Source organism: Theobroma umbraticum, unplaced genomic scaffold, assembly GCF_002168275.2.
Source record: "Theobroma umbraticum cultivar Fairchild unplaced genomic scaffold, ASM216827v3 scaffold_56.0, whole genome shotgun sequence".
NCBI classification, from domain to species: Eukaryota; Viridiplantae; Streptophyta; class Magnoliopsida; order Malvales; family Malvaceae; genus Theobroma; species Theobroma umbraticum.
In genome coordinates, this window is record NW_018397256.1 from 9,141,289 (window position 1) to 9,168,272 (window position 26,984).

The 26,984-nt window shown below is 37.1% G+C and overlaps 6 protein-coding genes across 8 annotated transcripts; 3 read left to right on the forward strand and 3 right to left on the reverse strand.

The window, feature by feature from the left end:
• Window positions 1-1,041: 1,041 nt before the first annotated feature.
• NINJA (Putative interactor of JAZ) lies at window positions 1,042-4,414 on the reverse strand. Of its 3 annotated transcripts, none has more exons than XR_002444716.2 (4): window positions 4,285-4,414; window positions 2,204-3,299; window positions 1,352-1,912; window positions 1,042-1,148 (listed from the first exon to the last, which is right to left on the reverse strand). XR_002444716.2 is itself a non-coding variant. In XM_021420872.1 (3 exons), the coding sequence occupies exons 2-3, from the start codon at window positions 3,168-3,170 to the stop codon at window positions 1,419-1,421; spliced, it is 1,461 nt and encodes a 486-aa protein (XP_021276547.1). In that variant the 5' UTR covers window positions 3,171-3,299; window positions 4,285-4,414; the 3' UTR covers window positions 1,042-1,418. The 3 variants fall into 3 exon arrangements, 1 of the variants encoding a protein (XP_021276547.1); XR_002444715.2 differs by having other exon boundaries at window positions 1,042-1,151; XM_021420872.1 differs by having other exon boundaries at window positions 1,042-1,912.
• A 1,107-nt stretch (window positions 4,415-5,521) lies between these two features.
• On the reverse strand, window positions 5,522-6,255 carry LOC110411610 (putative B3 domain-containing protein At4g03160). The gene has a single exon (XM_021421838.2). It carries the CDS (start codon window positions 6,221-6,223, stop codon window positions 5,522-5,524), a length of 702 nt encoding a protein of 233 aa, XP_021277513.1. The 5' UTR covers window positions 6,224-6,255.
• Window positions 6,256-10,000: 3,745 nt separating this feature from the next.
• STP14 (sugar transporter 14) lies at window positions 10,001-13,174 on the forward strand. The gene is made up of 4 exons (XM_021421934.1): window positions 10,001-10,455; window positions 11,396-11,718; window positions 11,799-12,428; window positions 12,549-13,174. The coding sequence occupies exons 1-4, from the start codon at window positions 10,311-10,313 to the stop codon at window positions 12,996-12,998; spliced, it is 1,548 nt and encodes a 515-aa protein (XP_021277609.1). The 5' UTR covers window positions 10,001-10,310; the 3' UTR covers window positions 12,999-13,174.
• Window positions 13,175-13,380: 206 nt separating this feature from the next.
• Window positions 13,381-16,401, reverse strand: CAF1 (RNA-binding CRS1 / YhbY (CRM) domain-containing protein). The gene is made up of 5 exons (XM_021421931.2): window positions 15,582-16,401; window positions 15,319-15,446; window positions 14,951-15,176; window positions 14,724-14,851; window positions 13,381-14,613 (listed from the first exon to the last, which is right to left on the reverse strand). The coding sequence occupies exons 1-5, from the start codon at window positions 16,393-16,395 to the stop codon at window positions 13,606-13,608; spliced, it is 2,304 nt and encodes a 767-aa protein (XP_021277606.1). The 5' UTR covers window positions 16,396-16,401; the 3' UTR covers window positions 13,381-13,605.
• Window positions 16,402-16,618: 217 nt separating this feature from the next.
• LOC110411673 (glycosyltransferase family exostosin protein) lies at window positions 16,619-20,412 on the forward strand. The gene is made up of 5 exons (XM_021421932.1): window positions 16,619-16,752; window positions 17,221-18,113; window positions 18,201-18,331; window positions 18,416-18,764; window positions 19,303-20,412. Exons 2-5 carry the CDS (start codon window positions 17,334-17,336, stop codon window positions 19,966-19,968), a joined length of 1,926 nt encoding a protein of 641 aa, XP_021277607.1. The 5' UTR covers window positions 16,619-16,752; window positions 17,221-17,333; the 3' UTR covers window positions 19,969-20,412.
• Window positions 20,413-21,352: 940 nt separating this feature from the next.
• On the forward strand, window positions 21,353-26,499 carry LOC110411358 (Exostosin family protein). The gene is made up of 4 exons (XM_021421483.2): window positions 21,353-22,785; window positions 22,874-23,004; window positions 24,808-25,156; window positions 25,519-26,499. Exons 1-4 carry the CDS (start codon window positions 21,724-21,726, stop codon window positions 26,185-26,187), a joined length of 2,211 nt encoding a protein of 736 aa, XP_021277158.1. The 5' UTR covers window positions 21,353-21,723; the 3' UTR covers window positions 26,188-26,499.
• The last annotated feature ends 485 nt before the right edge of the window (window positions 26,500-26,984 follow it).

Genomic DNA, 26,984 nt, shown 5'->3' on the forward strand with positions numbered 1-26,984 from the left:
CTAAATCAACATATTTAGTTATTTTATATTATTTTATTTTAACGTAACCCAAGTTATTTATTTAAATTTGATTTTAGGTATAAAATTTTTAAATTTTTTTTTAAAAAAAGAGAATTCAAACTTAATTTTTATAAAAAATATAATTTATAAATTTTAGAATCAAATAATTAAATAAGAAAATATTTATATATTTTTTTACACTATAAATCTTTTACATTTAAATATTTAACTTATTAATAAGTATATCAATAATATACTTAAAGATTTATATTTTTTAAATATTTTTTTCAATTTAATCTCTCAACATCTCAATTTTATTCAATTTAATTTCTATATTATATACTTTTGTTTACTTTTAATCTCTATAACGAGGTAAAAATTTTTTTGAAAACTTTTTTAATTTATAACGTGACATTACTACATCATCACTTGATGCCATGTGACATGTCATGTCATCAAATATGACATATTAGCACGAATATCATTGTTGATGTCAATGATAACGTATTTTTTAACAGTAATATTAAATGTAGTTAAAAAAAGAGATTAAATTGAAATAATTTTTAAAATCAAAAAATTAAATTATTTTAATTTTGAATATAAAAATTAAATTAAATAAAATTAAAAGATACAAAAACTGGATATATCTTTTGATTAAAAGATTCTAAGAAAACAGTCAATGCCGTCATGCTGAGGTGGGAATAACTGTTATATGCTGCGGACCTTACGTACGTAGGCTCCAGCCCTGTGGTTTTCATGGCCATTAAACTGTCACTAAAAAACCAATGCTATAAACTCGGATGCAACATGGAAACTTTCTATTTTCTTCCTGTTCACTACAAGGACTGCACAAGGTTGATACAAGTCTTAAAGGATAAGATGAAAGTCGGTCATCTACGATGAATCTAAGGAAACCTTTCAATTAACCCTTCCAAAATCAAACCCATGATCTCCTCATCCTGCCAACATCAGCAACTACAACATATAAGATATTCTTATTTGATGATTTAGTCTGAAGTAATCCCTGACAACATACATGAGTTGCATTCAAAAGAAGTATCATATAAACATTGAAACATCTGTATATACCAAGTGGTTGAGAAATCTCCTTATCTGCTACAAGAAGATGCCAGAATCTGAAGCTTAAACTGCTGTCAAATAAAATACAACCACCAAAAAAAGATTTTGTTGAGGAACTGCTACTACAGAAGGAAAATGCTTAACATTACTATTTGCCAAATAAATTATGCTAGAAATTATAACGTACACCTGCAGTAGTTAACTGCAGCAGCTAATACAACCGGAAAGGAAATAAATAACTAAACTTAGTGAGAAAAGCAAGGACTCTCACTAGTGTATTTGAGGCCATAGCAAGTCATACTTGATTGCATGTCAATGTATGTTATGGCTTTTAAGCTTCAGCTCTGAGCAGAGGCAGCAGGATTGGTACTTGGAAATGTTGCCAAACCATTGTTATTATCTGGATTAGTGCACTCTTCACTGGCATGCTGAACAAACTCTTCAGGAGACATGTGGGTACCATGGCAAGCACAAACAATCTTTATCTGATTTGCACTGAATCTGTAAGTAACACCAGAAATTGTTCTACCATGTGGACCAGTACCTGTGGTTGAAACCCATGGTAACTGTGGATAAGAACCAGATCCCCCAAATTTCAGATCTGCAGCAATACCAAGCTTTATGGCTGAAAAATCTATAGATAAGCCTTCTGCTGTTGACCGATCAGATGCAGTATTTGCTCTGAGATTCATACCGCTGCCTTTTACATCTTCCTCTGCCTGACTAGAGGAGCCTTCCTCCGTTGCATGCTGTTTACCATCTCCTTTGACTCGTTCAAATGTTCTGGATTGGGCAGCCTCAGAGGAATTGCGTGTAATTGTATGCACAGAAGCTACATTCAACAAAGGGAAAAGGAAACAAATTCATTAGCTAGGGAATAGCGACCATAGCTCACTTACCTTTTGCTTCAAGAGACTTATTAATCTTGCTCTAGTCAGGAAAGAAAGTTTTATATATACTCAACATCAGGATAGCTCAGAGCACTCTATGAGGTGTAAAAGACACAGATCACTAGGCATATTTAGAAATCATATCTCCATCCGTTAAGCCCATCAAATTGTTACTACCTCTGCCCCCATTCCTCCCTTTTCTTTTCTTCAAGCAAAGGAAGAAAGAGATATACCTTGTGATATTTTCAACCCATCACCATGCTTATCCGGATTAGGTGGACCCCTGCCGGCATAGGAAGGGTGGAACTGTGAAGGGTGAGAGACCATCCCCCAGGGATTATCCTTATCCAACATTGGAAGTTGGACAGATGAGTAGCCAAACATAACTGGCAAGTTTCCAGGATTCACAGGCTGGGTGGCAGACCGTTCACTATTTCCGGTAGGCATAATCTGTATCATGCCAGATAGCGTATGGCCTGATGAGCTGGGTGTTCCAACAGGGTTGGAGTCCTTCATAGGTAATGAATAAGGTACATTCATGACATTTACTGATTGAACCGGGAATGGGTTGCCATAAGTCAAGTTTCCAAGCTTAACCTCCTTATGCACCTCAGAAGAACCACTAACTCCAATAAATCGCTTGGACCCATCATCACGTAGTGAAATTAGCCTTGAGGTCGAACCCTCAACTTCAGACTCTGCCACATCTTCATTTTCAGCAGTGGAGCCATCTTCTGTAGTTATGGAGATATGTGATGTCTTGGGCTTTTCATGTAAATCAGTATGCTGAGCTTCTCTTTCAAGCTTTTTTGGATTGTTTATCTCATCAAACAACATCTTACGTTTACTACCTGCTTCTGAGCGTTTGTCTTCATCTAATTCAGCAGACCTGTTATTGTTTGTACCCCAGAGACCTCTACCATTCAAGTTCACAGAAGCTTCTGCATCACCGGTGGCCTTGGAAAGATCATTAAAGAAGTTTTCTGAAGGTTTCACTGAATCACTTCTTTGAGAACCCACACCGGGATCCTGCCTCTGAGAGCCAGCTTGAAAAAAGTTTTTAAAGTCATCCACAATTTTGATGCTTCTATCGCCTTCTTCTGTCCTAGTATCTGAAGTGCTACCAACTTTGCCTTTGGATTTGGCTGATGTACCACAAGATAGACCCAAGCTAAGCTCAAGCTCATTGTCATCCTCCATTTTATAGAATCACAGTATATTACTGTGTTCGAGCCTAACCTCTGTTGACCTCTGCTAATCCTCTTTATACACCATCTATCTCAAAAAAATGTAATACAACTTCTGCTATATCCATCTAAAGCTACATGCCTGCACCAAAGTCAAACTTATAAGGGGAATTACAAGAATGAAAAAACTTAGTTCCCAACAATATTATCATATATAAAAATCTTAAAAATGAAACAAAAAATTATTAATCTTTGGTGATGACCTGTAAAAAGAGGAATTTTAGGCTCAAGCCAATTCAATCTATTTGGCAAACTCATTTTCATATTAGTCTTACCCAACTCTATAATTAGAAAAAATTGTTAAAAGAAAACAATGAAAAAACAAAAAAAACAAGAACATTATGGAAGTTAATGGCTACCAAATGGAAGCTGTAATAAACTACTAAATTCGTTGCAAAATTTACAAAATTCTAACTACTCTACATTAGCTAAACACTTGAAGAGAGCACTACCAATGATTACTCCAAAAAAACATATTGAACTGTTACTCCAAAAACATCCATATGATCTATGAGCAACGCCAAGGCTCCACTAATTCGTGAAGTAAAGGTAAGAAAAACAAATAAATTTCAAACAATCAAATTATAAACAAGCCCTAAAATAAAATTCTCCATGATAATAGTCCTAAAGCAGCTAGAGAACTAAGCCAAAAGATTTACCACTTTCTTCATCTTTTGTTTTTTTTTTTTTTGGAGGATCAAAGAAAAAGAAAAGAAAGAAAATAGCATGAGACCCAGAATCTGTATATGTTTTTTTCATATATTCATTTATCAGCAAAGAACAGGTACAGCCAGATCCATTCATTAGCAAAATCAATGAAGCCAATAACCCAGAAATAAACATAACAATAAAATAAAATCAAACCCAGAAACAGTTTGGACTAAAATTCATAACTAGATCCAAAAAAATCAGAAACCCATATTCAAAAATCAACAAACTTCATCAAGACCCCCACAAATTCAGTACAGAACAAAAACTCAAACAAAAAACCGCAGAGATCCCCAAACTTCAGAATTACTCAAAAAACAATAATCAGATAGAGACAAAATGGAAAAAGAGAGAGTTACTGAGAAGATCAAAAGAACCAAAGCCAAAGATGTCTTTGCCCACGCACAGGTAAAGATAACACTGAGAAATGAGAGAAAATGTTTAACATTTGCTATTGCTTTTCATATGTTTTTTTTTTACACCATGTGATTGTCATGTGCATTTATTTCTTTTATCTTTATTATCTTCCATGTCCAAAATTTTTGCTAATTTGCAACTTTGCCCCACCCATGTTGTTTTTGTTTTCACTTTTGTCCTCTCATTTCATGTCCAAAAATGTTTAAGGTACTTTGTTGTTGGTAAGATACACTGGTCACTGGACTGACTGGATCATTGTTGATTGTTTAACTAATTAAATCTCTATCTTAGATTATCTATATACTTTCTCTACTATATTATATCCAAATCTTACATCATGTGAATAAAGACTTGCTCTATTTTTTTGTCATCTTTTGCTGTGCATGAAGCAATATACGAGGAAAGCTGGAGAGTTAACCTATGTTCATTTGTTCTGGTATGTCTGTACAGATATTTATAAAGAACTTGGGAGTTAAATAACTCCAAACAGCTTCGAATTGAGCTCAAAATCTAAGCCATGTAAGACTTACACAAAGAGGCCATTTGGTTCTCAGCAACCAAGCAGAGGTTGACAAGTGCCTTATACTTTTCTTTCTTTTAAAGGGAGAAAAAACTACCCATTAGGCTAAGCTGAGTAATTAATAGAATTTAAGTGCTAAATTGAACAACATGTTTCTGATAATAAAGCGTGGACAATCTGATATAGTAACTAGACCAGAACCAGACAATCTTGTGACAGATGCCCCCTTCTATCTGGAGCAGGAAACAGAACATGCAAACATGTTTGTCACCAATGGTTTGTGCTAAACAAGAGGGAATGGTCATGTAACCAATGATAGTATGTAAAACAAGAAGTTACAGCTGCTTTTCTTGTTGTTGCTGCAGATTAATTGAACAAGCAGATAGGCCAGTAAGGGAAATGTATCATAAAGCAACTAACAAGCGTCAATATAAAATAAGCTTCATTGATATTTAGTAATTCCAGCAAGGGTATTCCCCTTTACCATTTTCCACCCTACTATAGCCAACATATCCCATATATATAACACAGGCATTAGCCTGCCACTTCCGAGTCCTAATTAATATACCTAAACCTAAGCATCAAAATTAATATACCAAAACCTAGCATAGAAGATAAACCTACAAGACTTGTCAGGCATGTCATCACAATGGTCAGTTCTAGTTCAGCCTTTTCCTCTTAATTGCTTCAAACACTTCCAATCTTCTTGAAGTGATCACAAAGGAAAGATCCCCTGTCTGAAGGTTCCTAAACGCCCACAATGTAACAAAATCTTGATGCGCAAGTAAGCTATGATCAGTGCAAAACTTCATCCAACCTTCTTTGAGGACGTGAAATTTGGATGACCAAGTTATAAACGTCATTGGGTACTCCTTCCCATTTGCATCATAAGTTTTCACAGGAATCCCATCAGCAGAATCCTCTTCTTTTTTCAGCAATGGCATCACAGCATTTTGCACGTCAAATTTGTTGAGTGAAAGCCTGCATTGACTAACCTTTACATCACTTTCTGTCAGCTGCTTCTCAAATGGTTTGCTGCACCTTCCAATGAGACCATTAAGACGCGCCACAGGAGGGATATCTGGTGGAAAGTAGCCGCTCAAAGGCAGGCATAAGCTGGGGGTTCCTGGCAAATTTTGTGCATTGACTCTTCCTCCGGTTGGATTTGGCTCTTTTATGGCTTTGGGATTGTTTCTTTTTGCTCTTACTTGACGAACAATCTTGGTTTTCAACCCATTCAAAGCCAATGCAGTTTCATTGCTCAATTTCTCGTACCTGAATGAAGCAACAGTAAGAGCAGCCAGATATTGCTCCCTGTATTCTTCAGGATAACCATTCTCAATTCCTTTCAACTTGTCCATGATTTTTTCTTTCTCAGAAAAAGGGAGATAGTTTGCTTGTGAAACTCTAGCCGTTATGCTGGAAGAAGTTCAGTCAACATCTGAACAAATATACATTGCAGAAAGGTCGGTTGATGAAAACAAGGTCTAAAGCCTAAAGGGTTTTATTTTTTCCGTTACTGTATCCGTACAAAGAAAACAGAATCGCGAGAAAATCTGCTCGGGATCAAGTTAGGTCTTTGTTACATTAGACTCTCGGTCTGTCAGAATCTCTTATAGGTCTACAAGATCTTTTCCTTCCGTCTCTCTCTCTTTGGTTTTTTTTTGCCTGAGCCCATATTTTGCAAAACTCTTTAGGCCCATCTTGTTTATCATTATGCCGCACTATTTTGGGTCTTTCACTGCCATTATTTTGTTGCTTTTGATTTGATTATTTTTTGAATTAAATATAATTGTCATTATTCTTTTTACCTAAATTTATCTGGTGAAAAAAACAATTTTAACGAAAAAAAAATTCAAACAAACTCTTTTCTTTTTCACTTTCTTAAACCATTGATGATCGACATGAGAATTACTACCATCCTATGCATTTTTTTTTTTAATTTGATGGTCTAAAACATGTTTGATGGTAGTCTCCAAATGAAATTAGCAAAACATTAATTGCAATGATTAAGTCATTTGGAATTATAATATCTTTAATCACAACATTTCAAAGGGGAAAGCCACTAGAATAACTGACTAAACCAGCTTTACTTATATAATTTGGTGGTGTAATTTGCATGAATGAAAACCATAACTCTTTTTCAAATTCATGTTAAAGGTGTGATAAGGTAACGTTATTCGCACTTCTTTCCTTCAATCTAATTACCCCAATAATTCCGTATTCCATGTTCACCTAGACCTCTAATTATTTTTTTAACTGATTTTTTTTTGTTAAGTAAGTTAAAAACCGTGTATAAATAATTATTAGTATGTGGTAAAATCATAAACGGCAAAACTATTTATAAACTTCTCCACTGCCCACTTATTTTTTTTACTTGGAATTGGTTTATGGTTTTTTACTTAAGCGGGATGGATGAATAATATATTGTACTCAATTATAAAACAATGACACATTTAGGATTTTGTATTAAGACAGATTTAGGATTTAAGATTTTGTATTAAAATAGATTCAAGATTTTGTATTAAACGTGGTTAAAGGTTAATGATCTATAAATATATATATATATATATCAAATTATATATAATAGTAAACAAATTAAAAACTGAAAAATTTAGGAATGACTGCGATTAGTTAAAAAATAATATTCGCATGCTGATTCTACCACTATATTGGCATCCTAAAAAATGATTTTAAGTCTTATTTTTTTTGAGCTTAAACTCTTAACTACAGCTTTTCTTCTGCAAGTCTTTCAACCACTGCAATCTAACAATCATGCAAGCAGAGCCGATAATGCATTTTCGCATTTGGCTCATACTTTTAATGAAGTTTCACATTAATCCATGGCATAATTAGCAGCCACAGCTACCTTCATCCTCTTCTTGCCTACCATCATCTATCACGATCAAGTAGCCTTCCCTCCGAATCAATCTCTCAGTAAGTGATCTAATTCACTTAATTTCTACTTCTACTTCTGCAGTGGAACTGTAGTTGTTTTTCTCATTCTGCTGATTCACGTACCACTGGATTAAATCGCCTGACTCATTCCTGCCAGCTCAGTGTCTCGACGGTTTCTTGGTGCTGTCTAAGTCGCATGACAAGGGGCTTGAGTAACCCTCCGAAAATTGTCTTCCTTTACCCGGTGTTCTTGGCAGAACCTGCACTTCCAGAAGCTGGCTCAGCTGCAACACCTTGGCCAGAATTATCATTTCTATCATCAGCACCATCAATATTTCCTTCTGACAATTCGCTGGACTCCACATTTATTATGATTTAAGTCTTATTCGAGGGATGCCCATGGATTTTGGCAAAATAATTACATGTAAATTTCCGTGAAAATTATGTTTTAATTTCCAATGCTACAAGATAAATGCACGTAAACCCCATGAAAAATTACTTTCAATAGAAAAATAATTAAATTGATTAATTTTACACATGTAATTAGAGCAACATCAACATTTTATTCAATTAAATTGATTAGTTTTACGTATGTATCTAAATGTTACTCGTAAAGAGCAACACCAAGCCTCGTCAAATTCGAATAGAGCAACATCACCCTTCATCAAATTTTGATACATTAGGAAATACTTTTGAAATTGGAACATGAATTACTCATTGTTTTTCCGATTCTTCTTCCTCCTAGAGGCAAAGCGACTGGGTCCAGTCTCTTCGTGACAGAAATCATGATCCCAATCCACTAGAGCAGAAAATATGTTTGTTACTTATTTTATTCTATTGATGGCTTTTGGATAATTTATATATCCTATGAATTTTATTTTATATATAATTTTTTGAAGTAATAAAAAAAATTAAGAAAACGTTCAATTTTTTTAATTAAACAATTTTTTTTTATTTTTTTACAAAATATTAACTAAAAATTTAACACCTTTAACCTTTTGAAAATAAAAATAACAAATAAAATTTTAATTGAAAAAAAGAGAGATAATCTTGGAGTGTTAGGTGAGAAAATGTCATTCTATAAAAGATTTTTGTAAATTTTATTTTTTTTATTTTAGAGTTTATATTGTATTTGATGTATTGTTAATGTATTTACATCAAAATTATCATTTAATTATGAAATATCACATAAAGTTTTTTTAGAAAGGCTAAAATGAATAACTAGAGTGATTTTATTAATTCCAAGATAAATTAATTAATTAGAATGATTATCTACTTTTCAAAAAAAAATTGAATGCTTATCTGGTAAATAAGTGAATTTGAATTTGAATTTAAATTTAATTTATCAGTTTAAAATTTTTTATTTCTAAAATAAAAAACCTATATGATAATAACGTAAGATAACGGGATGACAGAGAATATACACTTTCCACATGCCACGTCCTTGTCAAAACAATTGGTCTTCAATTAACGCGCTGAAATCCTGAAATTGCGTGGGAAGGATGAGCAAAAAGTCAAAGCACGAGAAAGTAAATATCATCAAATTATCACAATTAATAAATAAATGCAAGTGGGGCCAATTTAGAAAAAGAAGAAGAAAAAAATACTAGGTACTGGCAGACATTTGATGTGACATTCATTCATGAAGCGTTGTTATACGCTCATGTGCCTGTCAACTACTTAAGCAGAAAGCTAGACAAAGGGATAAGCTTAGATACTACTGTCCTTTTGAAATTAAATTTCCCCATCAATTGAAAATTAGCAAGTCAAAACGTACGTGCTCAGCAACCTCATCTCTATCCAAGCCTTTTTGGTCAGGTCGAAGACTGGAAAGTATGAAGTGATATTTCGTTGGATTTACTTGTTATCTACGTGGATTATATAATCTTAACCAATTAACTAGTACACTTCTTTTTGGATTAAAAAAAAAATTGAAACCATTTGCTTGTTTGGGGTCAAGATTCTCATGGATTGGTGCTGTCCTCTAAATCAGGGGTTAGATGGCTTTGAATCTTGTTTCCAAATATATCAAACTCTAATCCAATAAACTAGCAGTGGGTCAAGCAATATTAAGGTAAGATAATCACTGAATGAGGATCTATAGCTAAACTTGACTGTACATCTTGAAGGTTTATAATAAAAAATACATTAATTGATTGTGATAATACAACCTGTCAGTTTCATCGACAAAACAAACAACTATAAGAGTACAGCTATTTCTTTTTCTTTATACTATTGTCTAGTAGTATGAATATTCAAAAGTCCTACTCGCCTTGTCTTTCCTTCAGAGTTTGTTTCATGGGAAGATATTTTATTTAAACTGCCTCATAATTGTGCACTATTCTCTTCCCATAGGTCTCGGGTTTCATCAGGTTGACCCTTAGTGCCTATATAACACCATCTGGACTTAACTATTTATCGTCTGCGAGAGCAAGAGTTCTGCTATTTTTTTTCCCCTTCCGTTAGTGCATTTTTCAGAGGGTGCTAACAGGAAACGCAGACAGAGGGGGAGGAGAAGGAAAGGAGGGAGAGAAAGAAGAGACTGGAGACATGGCTGGTGGAGGGTTCGGCGGCGATACGGGGGGTTTGAAGAGAGCTCATCTCTATGAGTACAAAATTACCAAGTATTTCGTCTTTTCTTGCGTTGTTGCTGCTATGGGAGGATCCCTTTTTGGATATGATCTTGGTGTTTCTGGTGAGTTATTTTTTTTTTGTCTGATTCACGGTTGGTTTTTTTTTTCATAACTCATAGGCTTTCATCTCTGTTTTCTTGCCTGGCTACTGTTCATTGTATAAATATTACCAAATGTTAACCTGAAACCTTTAGATGTATCTTCTTCCAGATATACTAATTTGATTGAATATGTGGTTTTTCTCCATAGTTATATTTATGTAAATGTCCTTCCTTATTACTATCAAAACATGATTATTTTTATTTTTGGGTATTAACAAAAAGCAAAAAAAATATTTTCATGAGATTTGCCATGGTTTAATGATTATGACCATATTCATTACAGTTTGACTCTCCATTATTTTAAACCTTTTTTTGCCTTAATATTGGAGAAAAGCCAATGAATTTGCTTGAAAAGATAAACATAAACAGAGAGAACAGGCAATAGTTAGGATTTCATTTATTTCCCATTTGGACTCTACTAGATATGTTAATCAGGTGGAAATTTTCGTGTGCAGTTCTGTGTCTCTTCAAAATTTTCAGAGCAATTTCACCTAAATCCAGTGTATTTCTTAATTTTCACGATTTCCTTTTAAATTCTTCATATTTCATTTGACAAGTGGGATACATAATAATGTTTAAAATAACATACTTTTCAACTCAATTGATATGTTTTCTTCACTGAATTTTTTTTCTGAAAGGTTGTAATTCATTAAAGGGCCATTGGCCAATAAAAAAGCAGAGGAGGTTTGATGTCTTTTTGCAGCATTGGGGCATAATGAATTCAAACCTCTAGGCAATACTCTTCACTGAATTGCTAGTAGGAGAAACGTTTTCTGCAGGACAGATTATTCACTCTTATTCAATTTTACATTTATGAACAGATTTATGTGCTTTGATTCATAAGAGGACAATAACATGCTTATTTCAAGGTGATGACAATTTACCTTGATACTGGTTGCAGGTGGAGTGACGTCCATGGATGATTTCTTGAAGGACTTCTTTCCAAAGATATACAGAAGGAAACAAGCACATCTCCACGAAACAGACTACTGCAAATATGACAACCAGCTCCTCACGCTTTTTACATCTTCACTATACTTTGCAGGCCTCATTTCCACATTTGGAGCCTCCTATGTTACCAGGAAAAAAGGGCGTAGAATGAGCATCCTTGTTGGAGCAGTCAGTTTCTTCCTTGGAGCAATCCTCAATGCGGCTGCTATGAATGTCTTTATGCTGCTCATAGGACGCATTCTTCTTGGTTCAGGCATTGGATTTGGCAATCAAGTAAGAACAAAGCTCCTTATCTGAAAAATATTATGGTAGTTCCTGAAGTTGCTAACTCTTTTCTTATGCTAATGGTACAGGCAGTTCCCTTGTATCTGTCAGAGATGGCTCCTGCAAAGATTCGAGGAGCTGTGAACCAGCTGTTCCAATTGACAACCTGCTTGGGGATCCTGGTTGCGAACATGATTAACTACGCAACAGACATGATCCATCCATGGGGTTGGAGATTATCTCTTGGCTTAGCTGCAGTTCCAGCGACACTGATGTTTGTTGGCGGCCTTCTGCTTCCCGAGACCCCTAACAGTCTTGTAGAGCAAGGCAAATTAGAAGAGGCAAAACAAGTTTTGGTAAGAGTCAGAGGAACCACCAATATTGATGCTGAATTAGCTGATCTTGTTGAGGCTAGCAATGCAGCACGGGCTATAAAGCACCCATTCAGGAATCTTCTACAGAGGAAGAATCGTCCCCAGTTAGTATTAGGGGCTCTGGGAATCCCAGCTTTCCAGCAGCTCACCGGCATGAACTCCATTCTCTTCTATGCTCCTGTTATGTTTCAGACCTTGGGTTTTGGCTCAGGGGCATCCCTCTACTCCTCTGCCATAACTAGTGGAACACTTGTTGTTGCTACAATAATTTCAATTGTTCTTGTGGACAAGTTCGGAAGAAGAGCATTCTTTTTGGAAGCCGGTGTTGAGATGTTCGGCTACATGGTAAGTTAGAGACATATTTTGGCACCTGTTTTTTTTTTTTTCGCCTTTTCTCTAACTAATTGGCAGGCACCATTATTATGTATCAGGATGCTAATACTTTGACTGTCTAATCGTATCCAGGTGGCTTTGGCTATTACTCTGGCCTTGAAGTTTGGAGAAGGAAAAGAACTTTCAAAAGGCGTTGCTTACTTTCTTGTGATCATCATCTGCTTATTCGTCTTAGGATATGGACGGTCCTGGGGTCCTCTGGGTTGGCTAGTTCCTAGTGAGCTCTTCCCCTTGGAGACTAGGTCAGCTGGCCAGAGCATGGTGGTCTGTGTCAACCTCCTCTTCACAGCTTTGATAGCACAGTGCTTCTTGGTGTCACTTTGTCATCTCAAATGGGGAATTTTCATTGTATTCGCTGGCTTGATATTCATAATGAGCTGCTTCATTTACTTCCTCTTGCCTGAAACGAAGCAAGTTCCAATAGAGGAAGTCTATCTTCTTTGGCACAATCATTGGTTCTGGAAGAAATACGTGGAAAATGACGGGCAAGGTGGATTTGAAATGGAGAAGCCACAAGTGTAAAACATCCTACGAGAAAACGTTCTTGACATTCTTTGCTTTCAAGATGTTAATGCTGTTTGGATTCTCTCATAAATAATTTTCTGTAATTTTTTAAGAGGTTACGTAGTTAGGAGAAGTGGAATTAATATTATCCATAATTGGATAATGATTTATACATCTTCTCAATTTGTTCATAACCCAATTTTCGTCTATGTTTGCAACTGCAAATTGTATTTGACTTTGTCTTATATTTGCTGCCTCTCTGCATGTGAAACATCAACTGATTAAAACTGATGCACTAACTAGTACATAGCATAGTACTTGCCCTGGCCGAAACAAACTCTGTAGTAGTTAATTTAAAAAGCCCAGTAACCCTCGTTTTTTTTTTTTTGAAACTTGGTATTGCCAAGAGGGTTTTTGCAATTAATCCTAACCTTATCGGACAACATTGCTCTTTAAGCATGTGCTACTAAGAGTGGTCAATTCATACCATAAACGGAGATTATCTGCTAAGGGCATGGCAAAATCCTGGAACCCGACGCAATGAACAAAATTGGGCAGTATGTAAGCAGGGAAAATCTCATGCTATAAAATACAATTAGTACACCTTTGAAAGCGTCAATGTGGATTAAGCTAATAGCTTAGCAAGTTCATCAACTCCCAGGCTTCCTCGTGGTACTATGTCCAGATGACGTTCATCTATATATTTGATTCTTTGAGTTTTAGAGGCTTGCTTCTCGTTTCCTCCCTTGTTGGGAACTGCTGTGAGTTCTTTCACTTCCAAATTTGCAGGTTCTTGCTTTTCATTCTTTTGGACAGCCATCTTTAGAGGCTGACGCCTAAAGATTGGCCCTAGCGGGGCAGACCGGGCAAAGGCAACTGCCCTTTCATATATAATGTCAGCATCCAAAGCAGCATCATCTAATACAACTGCACGTCCACTCTCAACAGCTTGCTTCATAAAGAGCAAAACCCTATCAGTACAAGGTGCATTCTTTCTTGCTGGCACATTAATATCTTGTGAAGCCTCAGAAACATCTTCTGGCTTGTCAAGATTCAGCGAATCCATAACAGAAGACTCCGACTGGCTTAGAGTATCCTCAGAACTTCTGGGCATGACATTACTTTCCAAAGGCAGAGCTGCTGGCTCTTCATTTTCTATACCTGAATTATCCAATATTGGCTCAGGACTGTAGGTCTTGCTCATTGTTTCAGATTCGCTACCGGCACATTTGATATCCCCAAAGACAGTTGCACCTCCAGAGGTAGTCCTTTTGCTTTCTGACTCATCATTGAGATAATCTATCCTATCTAATGTTGATTCAATAGTCTCCATTTTAGCTGGCTTTGCATCAAGAACTGCATTTGGTTTGTCATTTTCAACAGAGGACCCCCTTAGCTCAAAGCTAATTTCTTGAGAAATCACGAGTGGCTGATCTGTACTAGCCACTTGAACACACACAGGTGATAATTCTTGACCTTCCAACAGTCCAGGAATGGAAGTTGCACTGTCCGCATGCCTTTCCTCTACACCTGAGTTAAATGCTGGTTTCAGGAAGGAAGACTTCCAGTTTCGTCCTCTCCACATTAGGATAGATTCATTTTCAAAAGAGATTAGCACGCATGGGACCAGCTCCTGCAAATGAAGAATTAAGGAAATTGAATTTAACATTCTCTTAATATAAAAAATTTCACTTATGTGTGAAAGAGAAAATAAAAGATACAAACTATATATGTATACTGAACCTTAAGTTTAGCACCAATTTTCCGGTAGTCGCTTCCCTTAATCCCTTCACAATCAACCCGGACAAGTTCACACTCTTCAAATGCCTCCCTGACATTTTTTACAAGGTCAGAGTACACACCATTCTTTGCTGCAAAAAATTGATAACATTAATTTTAGATTTCCAGAATGGGCAGAACTAAAGCATTCTTTTTCATAAATTCACTTTCCACTATCACTAGCAGCTTACCAAGTTTGCATATTGGCATTAATTTCCTTCCCTTCTTTCTCATCTCACTCACTTCTTCTAGTGTTAGACCCTCAGGGGCCTTCTGAATCAACCGTGGATACATAGGGGTAACAGGTTTCCACAGCATAAGAGGGAAGCGAGGACGAGTTTTATAATTATAATTTCTACCTCGGAAAAGGAATAGAACCCCTCCTCGTCTGTAAATAACCTTCCCTCCTGTTCTTTCCTGCCAAATCATCCATAAAGTGAAAACAATGCACCAATCAAACAATTCTACCAAGCATGATCCCGGTATCCTCTCATAAATCGAACAATTCCACAACATTAAACAAAACAATCTTAAAAAGATTAACAACAGAAGTACCAACCTCTAACTGCTCACACACATTGTCCATATCGACCGTACAAACTCCCTTGCATTTTATCTTGCAAACTCTCCGCCGTTTCCAATGAGCATGTATATTATCTAGCATGTTGTGTGTCAAACCATCTCTACCTAAACATAAGAGCAAAAATCAAAAGAAAAAAAAAAGGCCAATGAAGTATGATTCAGATTAATGAATAAAGTTTACAATTGATTACTATTATTCTGTAGAATAAATAAGAATCCCATCAGATCATTATTCATTACCCATATTCAACTGTCGTTTTGACTTCAAGCAACCGTTAACCAACTCCTTGACCTCCTCAGCGTTCAACAGCTCTCCCAAAATCTCCTCCCTGGACTGGACATACCTTGGGCCTGTCCCAGGCAAATATGGCCCGGGCTTCTGTATGGGCTTGACCCCTTTCTTATTAGGCGGAGGCAATACGAAAGAATCGAACTCCTTCATCTTTTTCTTACTGGGCGGCAACGGAGCCCGGCCCGTCCACGGTCTAGGCATCGTCGTAGGCCCAAACGGCGAGTACGGCGGTTCCCTTAGCTTTATCGGCTTCACTTTCGGCGTCTCCGTGTAACTGTACTTGAACTCGAATGGCGCGCCGTCGATGACGAAAGAGACGCCATCATCGCCGATGGAGACATTTGTGGGTTTCTTATCCAGTGGTGTTGGTGGCGGAGGGTTTGCGGTTTTGGAGAATTTGCGAAACGCCGGGTGGTTTGGGGGTTTGGAGTACTTAGATTTCTTGCCTGGAATTGAAGGATTGGAGGGAGAGGACGGTGAGCCTAAGGATTTGTAGGTTTCTGTTGGTCGCGGACTGGCGGAGGAGGGGTCGATGGCGGTCGCAATTTTGGTGGCGGAATCGAAGCGGCGGTATCGGCGGATATCGTCTTCGATTTCTTGTTGGGCGCGTTGGCGTTGGTTGAATTTCTCGGCGTTGGCGTTGTTCCAGCGGGAGAATCGAATCTCCGTCGGCGGACGATGGGCGGGTTCGTTCGAGTTAGGATAAGGGTTTGGTAGTGGTGGCGCGAAAATTGGGAATGAGATGGGCAATTTTAGCGCCATCACTTTTAACTTTCAGTGAAGAAAGAAGAAGGAGCTAAGCACAGCGTAATAGTCTTGTCGTACCATGAAAGAAGACAACCTCAACGATGTCGTATTGCCAAATTATCCTCCCTTTTTCTACTTTTGGCCCTTTGGTTGAAAAACTGAATATCTTATTGGTGTGGGGAAATGGCCGGTTTTTAAATGGCTTGATTGTAATATTTGGAGATAATGAGGGTAAATAGTTAGTGTTGATCCAAGAATAGTGAACTGCATTGTAAGAAGTTCCGACTTCCCAGTAGGAAGCTCTAGTCAAGCCTGGCTGACAATGGAAGAAGATTGAGTGCTTGGCCACTTCACGATGGAGAATTTGTTAAGGTACTTTCCCTGTCACACAAAAGTCGAATCTTTTAGAAGCACTTTCTTTTTCATCTGATTTCATTGAACAGTCGGAAATAGTGGTACATTTTCTGGGTCAGTATTCTTCTGATCTTACAATTTTTGCAATTTTACCCAGATGAATAGATGATAGATCATCATCAAGAATGAGCTGTCTTTTCTCGTCCAAAAAAAGAAAAGAAAAGAAAACTTTTTGCTGTTTAATCTTTGCTTGGCTCATTCTTTATTGTTTCTTGGTTGCTTGCCTTTTCTTCTTTGTTTCTTGCTTTTACAATCTACTGGTTTGTGGCGTAATGCAGTAAATTCCATTGGCCACGCAGGCAAGATTGCACCTTTTTGCTAATCTACATTAATAATTGCAATGGTTCATAGAGTTGCAAATGTTGAACTGCGGCTTCTTGCCTATGGATAGAAGTACTTAACTGAAGCTCTGTTTTTATTTGCTAGGTTGAATGCTTGATTTATATTGTGATCGTTCAGCATGTGGCTATGTGATATAGGGTTTCAAGATTCTAATTTTTGTATCTAAGGTAATTCAGGGAAGTTCGCTATTGACTGCCATGGAAATCTTTGCTCTAACTCAGAGGCTCTTTCACGCTGAGATCAGAAAACTGCTATTGATCATTGGGTTGGCAGTTTCTATCATAATTGTTTTTCAGTGTTTTGGACTTCCCTATGGGAAAAGATTTTCGTCATCACCTGCTAATAAGGGTTCAATAGGTAGGCTGGTTAGCAACGCCACCATTTTAAATAATTTGAACTTGGGTAAACTCTATGTTGATAATGTGGTGGCAAACAATGCTAATGGCTCTGGTTCCAAGGAAGAAGTGAGGTACAGGAATAAAACACCAGAAGCAAATGCCGATTCTGATGTGGCATCCAATGTTGACAGATACCTTGATGATTCTTTTCATAAATTCAAGGATCAAAATTCCGATGATATGACATCAAAGCAGAGGATAACCCAGGGTAAGAATTTGATGAATGGATATGTTACTCGTACAGATGATAGTTCTACTCAAGTGAATGCTGCAGAAATTCTGCATAATCACCTAGGGATGGTGGAAAAGACAAAAAACAGCGAGAAGATTACCAACGATCCAAAAGCCACCACTGGCTATGGTGTTGTGCCATTTGTATCAGCTGTAGTTGCTACTAAAGGCCTACAAAACTTGGATCCTAATTCATCAACTTCTGGCTCATTCTTTGGTGCCAACTTATCTTCAGTGAGCAATGGCAAAAAATCTATGGAAACCCGACAGAGGAAATCTAAGCAGCCCATATCAGTATCCCAGATGAATGTTTTATTGCTTCAGAGTATTGATTCTTCTCATTCTTCGGTAAGAATCTCACCCCCAAGGTCTCAATTAAGCAACAGGACTCAGTTAAGATTATGGATTTTTCACTTATATTTTTGTTGGTAATAGAGACCAAGAAAGTCTTCAGCACGTGATCGTGAACTTCTATCAGCAAAACAAGATATTGAGAATGCTCTTATTTCAAGAAAGACTCCAGCACTTTATGCATCTGTTTACCGGAATAGTTCCAAGTTTAAAAAGTGAGTGTTTGACTTATCCCTCACAACATGTTCATGTTTAAGCTAAGTACTTATGTGTTATGGCTTTATGCAAATCATTTGCAGGAGTTATGAGATAATGGAACAAACACTCAAAGTTTACATATATAAAGAAGGTTTAAAGCCCATATTTCATCAGCCAATGCTGAGGGGAATTTATGCCTCAGAAGGATGGTTTATGAAACTCATAGAAGGAAACAAAAAGTTTGTTGTGAGAGATCCCAGAAGAGCTCACTTGTTTTACCTACCCTTTAGTTCAAATATGCTTAGGAGAGCACTATATGGACAAGACTTTCAACATTTCCAGGACCTACAGAAATATCTTGGGGATTATGTTGAGTTGATTGCAGGAAAATATAGCTTCTGGAACAGGACTGGAGGTGAAGATCATTTTTTTGTTGCTTGTCATGATTGGGTATGCCATCTCTGCATCATCTGCTTATAAATCTCATAGTGCTATAATCATTGAAGTAGGAACCTGATATACACCATTGCTTTTGGAGTTTTGGGATTCTTTTTGTGTGTGTGCATGTGGTGTGTATGGCAATCAGAAGTAGTTGAGGGCTATGCTTGTATGTTGTTTAAAACCCATTTAGACGAAGATTAGACAAAGGCCTCATTTTGGGGACCATAAGCCGCAAGAATTGTCTCAATATTAATTTGCAAGCCATAAGGTGTCCTATCCAATTCATGAAATACAACATACTTATTTGCTAGTCTATTTTTATAAATATTAGTGATGATACTCGGTTACTAGTTCAGGACTGTCTAATTCCAAAATGATAAAGCTGTAACTATCTTTTAAATTCCCTTTCCTTGTTCCAGCAAAGTGAAGTACTCGAATTAATCCAAACCTTTAAGATTCTGTTGTTAGTGTTATTATTATTATTTTTATTTCTTTGGCCTAATTCAAATTAGTAGTTTAACAATTGATGTGAAATATGGGACTTCAGGCGCTCAAATTGACAAAGCACATGAGAAGTTGTCTTAGAGTTCTTTGCAATGCCAATGCTGCTAAAGACTTCAAAATAGGAAAGGATACCACTCTCCCAGTTACATACATACGTTCTGCAGAGGCTCCGTTGGAAAATCTTGGAGGAAAGCCTCCTTCAGAGAGAAGCATTCTGGCCTTCTTTGCAGGGGGGATGCATGGTTATCTCCGACCAATCCTACTGCAGTACTGGCAGAATAAAGAACATGACATGAAAATCTTTGGACCAATGCCTCGTGATATTGAAGGTAAAAGAACTTACAGAGAGCAAATGCAAAGTAGCAAGTATTGCATATGTGCCAGGGGTTATGAAGTTCATACACCAAGAGTGGTTGAGGCCATTTACTATGAATGTGTGCCAGTTATCATATCAGATAACTATGTGCCACCCTTCTTTGAGGTGTTGAACTGGGAGGCCTTTGCTGTTTTTGTTCAAGAGAAAGATATCCCTAATTTGAGAAATATTTTGCTCTCTATCCCTGAGGAGAAGTACTTGGAGATGCACTCTAGAGTGAAGCTGGTGCAGCAGCATTTCCTTTGGCACAAAAAGCCTGTTAAGTATGACTTGTTCCATATGATCCTTCACTCGGTCTGGTACAATAGAGTTCTTCACATAAAAACTAGATGAAGGATTTTATTCTTGAAGTTCTTGGAACTGGGAAAGAAAGGAAGAAAGGGGGCATAAGCCACGGGTGGATTGCTGATGATTTATGCACTCATTTAGGGAGACTGAGAAGTCCAAGTTTGCTGATACAAATTATTCATCAGTGTATATGAAATGAAACTGACTGATATTGTTAAAGGTTCAGTGAACAATTCGAGAACAAGTTGTCATCTGGCCTATGCAGCTGTCACTGATGGTGCAATAAGGCAATAGCTCTATGGTCATATGTTAAGCTTGTTTCCGTGCGCCCCCTGACTGAAGCCAAAGCACTCAAAGCAGTAGTTGCTACCATTCACCGGTTGTGAGCTTATGCCCTTTGAACGATCTAGCTTGGTCTTCAAGTTTCTCGGCTGTACATATGATAGATCCTATTGTAATGAATTCTTAACCTAATTGATCATTCTTTTACGTGGGTTTATGGTAACAATTTAATGTGAACGTATGACTCGAGCAAGGGAATTTAAATGCCTTCATTGCCTTTTTTTCATAGATTTTAGATGAGTTTTATGTTAATGAAGTTAGCATATTTCTTTTGCTAACGCGGCCTAAACCTGGTGCAGTTCAGGTAAAATGTCCTTTTCTTATCCTGCAAGATTGATGGGTGTACTAAGGTGGAAAGAGAATTTAGTGATTCAACTATACCTTTTGTAACATGAAAATTAGTTTGCCATTAATTTAAGCAATAAAAGAAGGCTGCTTATTAATATAAGTAGGAATGAATTAGTGCTGGAGGGTGTTTATCCACTAAGTGAAAGAGTTAAGTAGCAAAGTTAATAATAGAACGAAATAATAAATAAATTCATTAAAAAGAAAAAGAAAAGACTTAAAAATGATTAAAAGAAAAAGAATGAAGCTACAAAGACTACTGTCAAAAGCAAGAAAGGAAACGAAAGAAATTAAAAGGGATTAGAAGCAAGTCCAATCCTTTGAAAGACAAGCAATATTTTTTAAGTGAAAAGATAGTGTTTAAGCTTTCCTGTCATCATCACACCGGGTAAAAGAATTATATTGCCTCTCTGCTTACACCCCATTTACTCAGCTTTGAACGACCGTACTCAAAATTCAGAGCCAGAACTACGTCGTTTCTTCCTCGGCTTAAGCCGGTTGCCTCTAAACTGCAAACTTGACCTTCACGGGCCACTTGTTGAAGCTTAGAATCAATAAAAAGTAAAAACTAAAAAAAGTCACTGGATTAATGACAGACTGACCCTTTAAATTAACTAAAGAAACCAAAAATACAAAAAAAATAAATTACCGTCTTAACAGTAATAATGCAATTAAGAATGAATTCTTTCCTTCTCTATTTTAAACAAAGGAATCCACCGTTTATGAATTGATTAAAAAAAAAAAAAACCCACCATTTGTATTGCTTTCTTTAAAGAAATATTGGTCATAATTAATTTTCCATGGCCACAGCCAAAAAATAAAAATAGTAATACCATGCACACTTTACCAATTTCGCGACTCCTTGAATTTGCTTTGTTTTCATTTTCATTTGTTTTCACTCTTCCAACAGTCAAACCTCAAGCAATTTTTTCCACCGGCAAGACTCCGAGGTTTGCGTTTTCCATTTAATCCTAAATTTAGTGTGGTAGTTAACTAATCAATGCTTGTTTTTCAACTGTATACTAAGATGTTGAATCAAAAATCGAGGTTGTTTTGTAAAGATGTCAGTTTTAGCAGTTCTGGGTGTTAGTTTGTGAGAGGCCTGTTTTGGGTATGGAGTTAGTTAATGGATTTCGAAAGCTGTTTCATAGTGAAAAGAAAAGATGGGTTCTTTTAGTTGGAGTAGTTGCTATTACTCATTTATTGTTTCAGTCCTTTCTGCTTCCATATGGGAATGCTCTTAGGTCTTTGTTGCCTGGTGATGAGGGTTCAATAGGGAATGATAAAGATGTGATTTTTGGAATACAATCTTCAGTGAATTCTGCAATGGTTCGTAATCCTCTTACCATCAATGCTTCTGATATGAGTACTAGAAATGTAGTCATTAATGGGGTGCTGAAAGATGGTAATAGTTCTATTGTTGGTGGAAGCGTTGGAAATGGTGGTCGATTAATGGGGGATCGCAGGGAAATGGAGAATGGTTTTGCGTCTGAGGGAATGGAGTCCGATGGTAGAATTAAAATTGCTATAGATAGAAATATCGATGATGATTATGCATCTGAGAATGCTGAAGATCTAAATGAGATTTCTGTGTTGGATGATATCATTCGAGATCAAGATAACTCTCCTCTGGAGGAGGTTGTAGAACCTGGACAGTTGGTTTCAGCTGACAAACTTCTGGAGAATGATGCAAGTCAGACACCAAAAGAATTTGGACATGTAAGTATTAGTTCACAAACTCCTACCTTGGCATCACCTGTAGTATCTTCATTGGCAATGGAGTCCACCAACGAAGCTGGACATGGCTTTACTCTAGAGACGGCTGTGAAACACACCCAGGAAGTCTCAACAGGCAAACTGTTGGAGACTAAGACAAGTCAGTCGCCTAAAGAACTTGGGCATGTAAATATTGCTTCACTATCTCCTACCTTGGTGTCACCTGTAGCATCTTCATTGGTTAACAAGACCTATTTGAGAAACTCCACTAAAAATGCTGATTCCCTTGTTTTTTTAACATCCCTGCAAAGTGATCATCTGACATCAAAAAATAATTCTGTAATGATTGCTAAGGCAGGGAGAAAAACAATGAGATGTGAAATGCCACCAAAATCAGTGACCACAATAGAGGAGATGAACCGCATATTAGTACGCCACCGTAGGTCATCAGGTGCAATGGTAATCTGTATTTTCATGAATGAATAAACATTTCCCTTACTGCTTTATGTACTGAATGTAAATTAAACTTTTTCTTATTTGATTGTAGAGACCACGAAGGTCTTCTGTACGTGACCAAGAAATCTTTGCCACAAGATCGCAGATAGAGAGTGCTTCTGTTATAGTGAATGATCAAGAACTTTATGCTCCTCTTTTTAGAAATGTTTCCATGTTTAAAAGGTACGTCCACTTTAAGCATAGCTCTAGATGTTGACCTCCATTTGTAGATTTGTGCTATATTGGTTCTTTCCTATGATGACTTTGCTCCAAATTTCATTACCTAACCTTGATATTATGCATAACATCCAGTCTATTGCTCTTTTTGGTCACATCAGACACCAATGTGACATTGAATAAGATAAGACCTCAAGGAAGTCCCTTTTAGGTTAACTTAAACAGAAATTATATTCTGGGAGCAGGAAGTTTCTGCCTATGTATTTTCTGCAGAAAACCTGCTAACCAAATTTTGATACAACTTATGATTTTCTTGTTGTTGAGTTTGAACATGAACATGATGTGGCTGTTGAATTTACTTTCTCTTAGCTTTATTCTATTGAATCTGGGCTGCAACTTAGGCATGTTGTACCAACTTGACCAGTGGTATTTTGCAACAAGATTAGACTTATGCCAAGGTATAGAACTAGTAAATTGGAATAATCTGTCATATCCATCGGCGACTAATAAAACCACCCTTGTTCGTATTTGGTTATGATATAATCAGGGTGTCTTTTATTCAGGTTCTAATTAAGGACATGCTTCTGAGTCTGAGACTAGCATGACACATGGTGTAAGTTAATCTAAAATTCTGTGTGTACTTATTGTAAGATAGAAGACCAAAAAATAAATGGGAAAGCAAAATGTATCATCTCAGAACTTCTTCAGATTTACTATTGTTGTTACACTGCAGATCTAATTCTCTCAATGCTTCTATCTTTGTCTCTACATGTTCTGTAACGATCCTCACCTACGGTCGTTACCGGCGCACAAGTCATGTAGGCTAGCTCACACGACTCAGCAAGCTTTCTAAATATTTTTATCATACTTACTAATTTCTTTTCCTTTATATCATCCATCACATTAACAATGTTACGTGCCAATGTGGTGATTTTTAATACTTCATCACGATAGGATTTCATCAAAGAAAATACCAAGTATTTACACAACATGTTTTATAAAACATAACTTCAAATTTAATTGAACAATACCTAAGTGCCTCGTCCCAAACATGAAATCCCTTACCATATGTTCAACTTTCAGCTTAAGGATAGAGTTTAGAAAGCTTTATCTCCTTCAAAAATGTGGTGGTTTAAGCACTCATGGCACACTTCAACAACTTTCCACCTGTGACGTCATGGGCTGCCGCAAAGAATTTCAAATGTCATTATCACTAAGTCCACCCAAGTGTCCTTATCTTTAATCTGGACCACACGGAACACATACTCCGCAACATACGATTCTTCGAACGGGGTGGTTACTACTAATGGTTAATCCATATATTCATAGTGCTTGCCTAATTTAGGCATAAAATTTGGGACACAAAAGAATGGGTGGATCCAGGGTCAAATAAAACTGATGCTTCATAACCTCAAATAAAAAGAGTACCTGTCACCACTGCATTTGAGGCATGAGCATCTTGTGGTGTCAGAGCGAACACTCTAGCTTGTCCCCCTCCAGAAGCACCTTGTTGAGCTGACCTTGCCAATCTACCTCTTGACGAGGAAGCTACTCCTTTACCTTTATCCCTCCTGACACATCTGGCTGGTGGCACAACTGTTGGTGCTGTAGCAAAATCAGGCCGCGTTGAACCACGAGCCATCTCCTGGTTGTGTCTAAATGTAGGACAACGAACTCCCCCACATTCATAACAAAATGCCGTCGTCTGATTACATGTGCCTTCCAGCAGATTGTCCATTAAATATAACTGCCTGAGGCACTTTCGGAAACTCTTGTGATATCAAGCTCACACTTGCTTGCTCTTTGCAGGAGCTATGAACTCATGGAACGCACACTCAAAGTTTATGTCTATAAGGATGGAAAGAAACCTATCTTTCATCTACCGATACTTAAGGGATTATATGCCTCAGAAGGATGGTTTATGAAACTGATGCAAGGGAATAAGCGTTTTGTTGTAAAGGACCCTCGAAGGGCTCATCTGTTTTATATGCCATTTAGTTCTCGGATGTTAGAGTACACCCTTTATGTACGAAATTCTCATAATCGAACGAACCTACGCCAATTTTTGAAGGATTACACAGAAAATATTGCTGCAAAGTATCCTTACTTCAACAGAACTGGTGGAGCAGATCACTTCCTTGTTGCTTGCCATGATTGGGTATGCTCTCCGAGTATCATTTCATTTTATTACTTTTATCCTATTGATTCCATGGAGCATATTATTGTGCTTATAATTAGATTCAATTTTGAAGCAAGTTGTTAATTAACCAACACTGACTTACTTCAACAAATCCTTTGTTATTGAATACCACATCATTTTAGCAAGGTTGCTGTAGTTATTTTGGTATGCATATGGCATAGACGTGGTAATCTTTTCATTAAGATGACCATGGCACCACTATGTGATGTAGTGTCTCTGTTGGTTTTTGGTTTCACCTCCTTTAAATATTTTATTCTAGACAATTTATGTGTATGTATATTATTGGATCTCATTGAAATGTGATATCTGGATTCTTATAGGCTCCGTATGAAACAAGGCACCATATGGAACACTGCGTTAAAGCTCTCTGCAATGCTGATGTCACTGTAGGCTTCAAAATTGGGAGGGATGTTTCTCTTCCAGAAACCTATGTCCGGTCTGCAAGAAATCCTCTTAGAGATCTCGGAGGAAAACCACCTTCCCAGAGGCACATTCTTGCCTTCTACGCTGGAAACATGCATGGGTATCTGCGTCCAATCTTACTGAAATATTGGAAAGACAAGGACGATGATATGAAGATCTTTGGTCCAATGCCTCCTGGTGTTGCAAGCAAAATGAATTATATCCAGCACATGAAGAGCAGCAAATACTGTATCTGCCCCAAAGGTTATGAGGTCAACAGCCCAAGGGTAGTAGAAGCCATCTTTTATGAGTGTGTTCCTGTTATTATATCTGACAATTTTGTGCCACCATTTTTTGAAGTTCTGGATTGGGGTGCTTTCTCAATAATACTTGCGGAGAAAGACATTCCCAACCTGAAAGACATACTCCTCTCAATACCAAAAGAGAGGTATCTTGCTTTGCAACTTGGTGTCAGAAAGGTTCAACGGCATTTTCTCTGGCATGCTAGGCCTGAAAAGTATGATCTCTTCCACATGACGCTACATTCAATTTGGTATAACAGAGTCTACCAGATAAAACTGAGGTAGGAATTTTAATGGGCATTTAAATTGTGAAGTAATGCAACAACTTAGCGGAGAGTGGAGATGCGAATATACACACTAGACCCTGAAATAGAATATGGGCTGCATCTGCCTCTACCTCCTAATTCATTCTGTCAAGCTGTGTAGAGCTTCTGTTTGAATATGAGAGATAAGATGAGGAGGTACTTGTAATTGAAATCTGAGTGCATAGATCATTAGTAAAATGTACATCTATTGTTGTATCATTTGTTATTGTAAAAGAAGAGTAAGATGGTTCGATTTTCTTGGATATATATGGAACTAATGACATTTTTCCGAGTAGGCAGTTTTTGCAGGAGCTATCGTGGTTGTGAAGCCCTTCATTCCTTCTGATTCTGACACATGTAATCTATTTCATTAATTCAGATTATAGTCCTCGGTGTCTTCATGCCTTCCTTCTCGAGTGTGCAAGTGTTTACCCGGCTGGCTTACTCACTCAGAATCCTGTTTCGTATTCTTATGTTGTAACTTCAACAGTTAAAGGTTTGCCTGATTTCATTCAATTCACTGGACATTTTCACTGTAAATAAGCCAGGTTGCTGAACTCGAGTAATTTTGTCTGCTGAACCGCTGCATATTTGATCTTTTGTGGAAGGAGAAAAGTTAATCATCCACGTTTCACTGCTCTTTTTCAATCAATACCCTGAAATGTCTGAAAGTGATTGATTGAACTGACATTGAGATGATCAATCATGGACGTAGCCCATTTCCCAACCAAACAGGCATACAGCTCAGTTTTCTAGCACGAAACTTAACCAAAACAC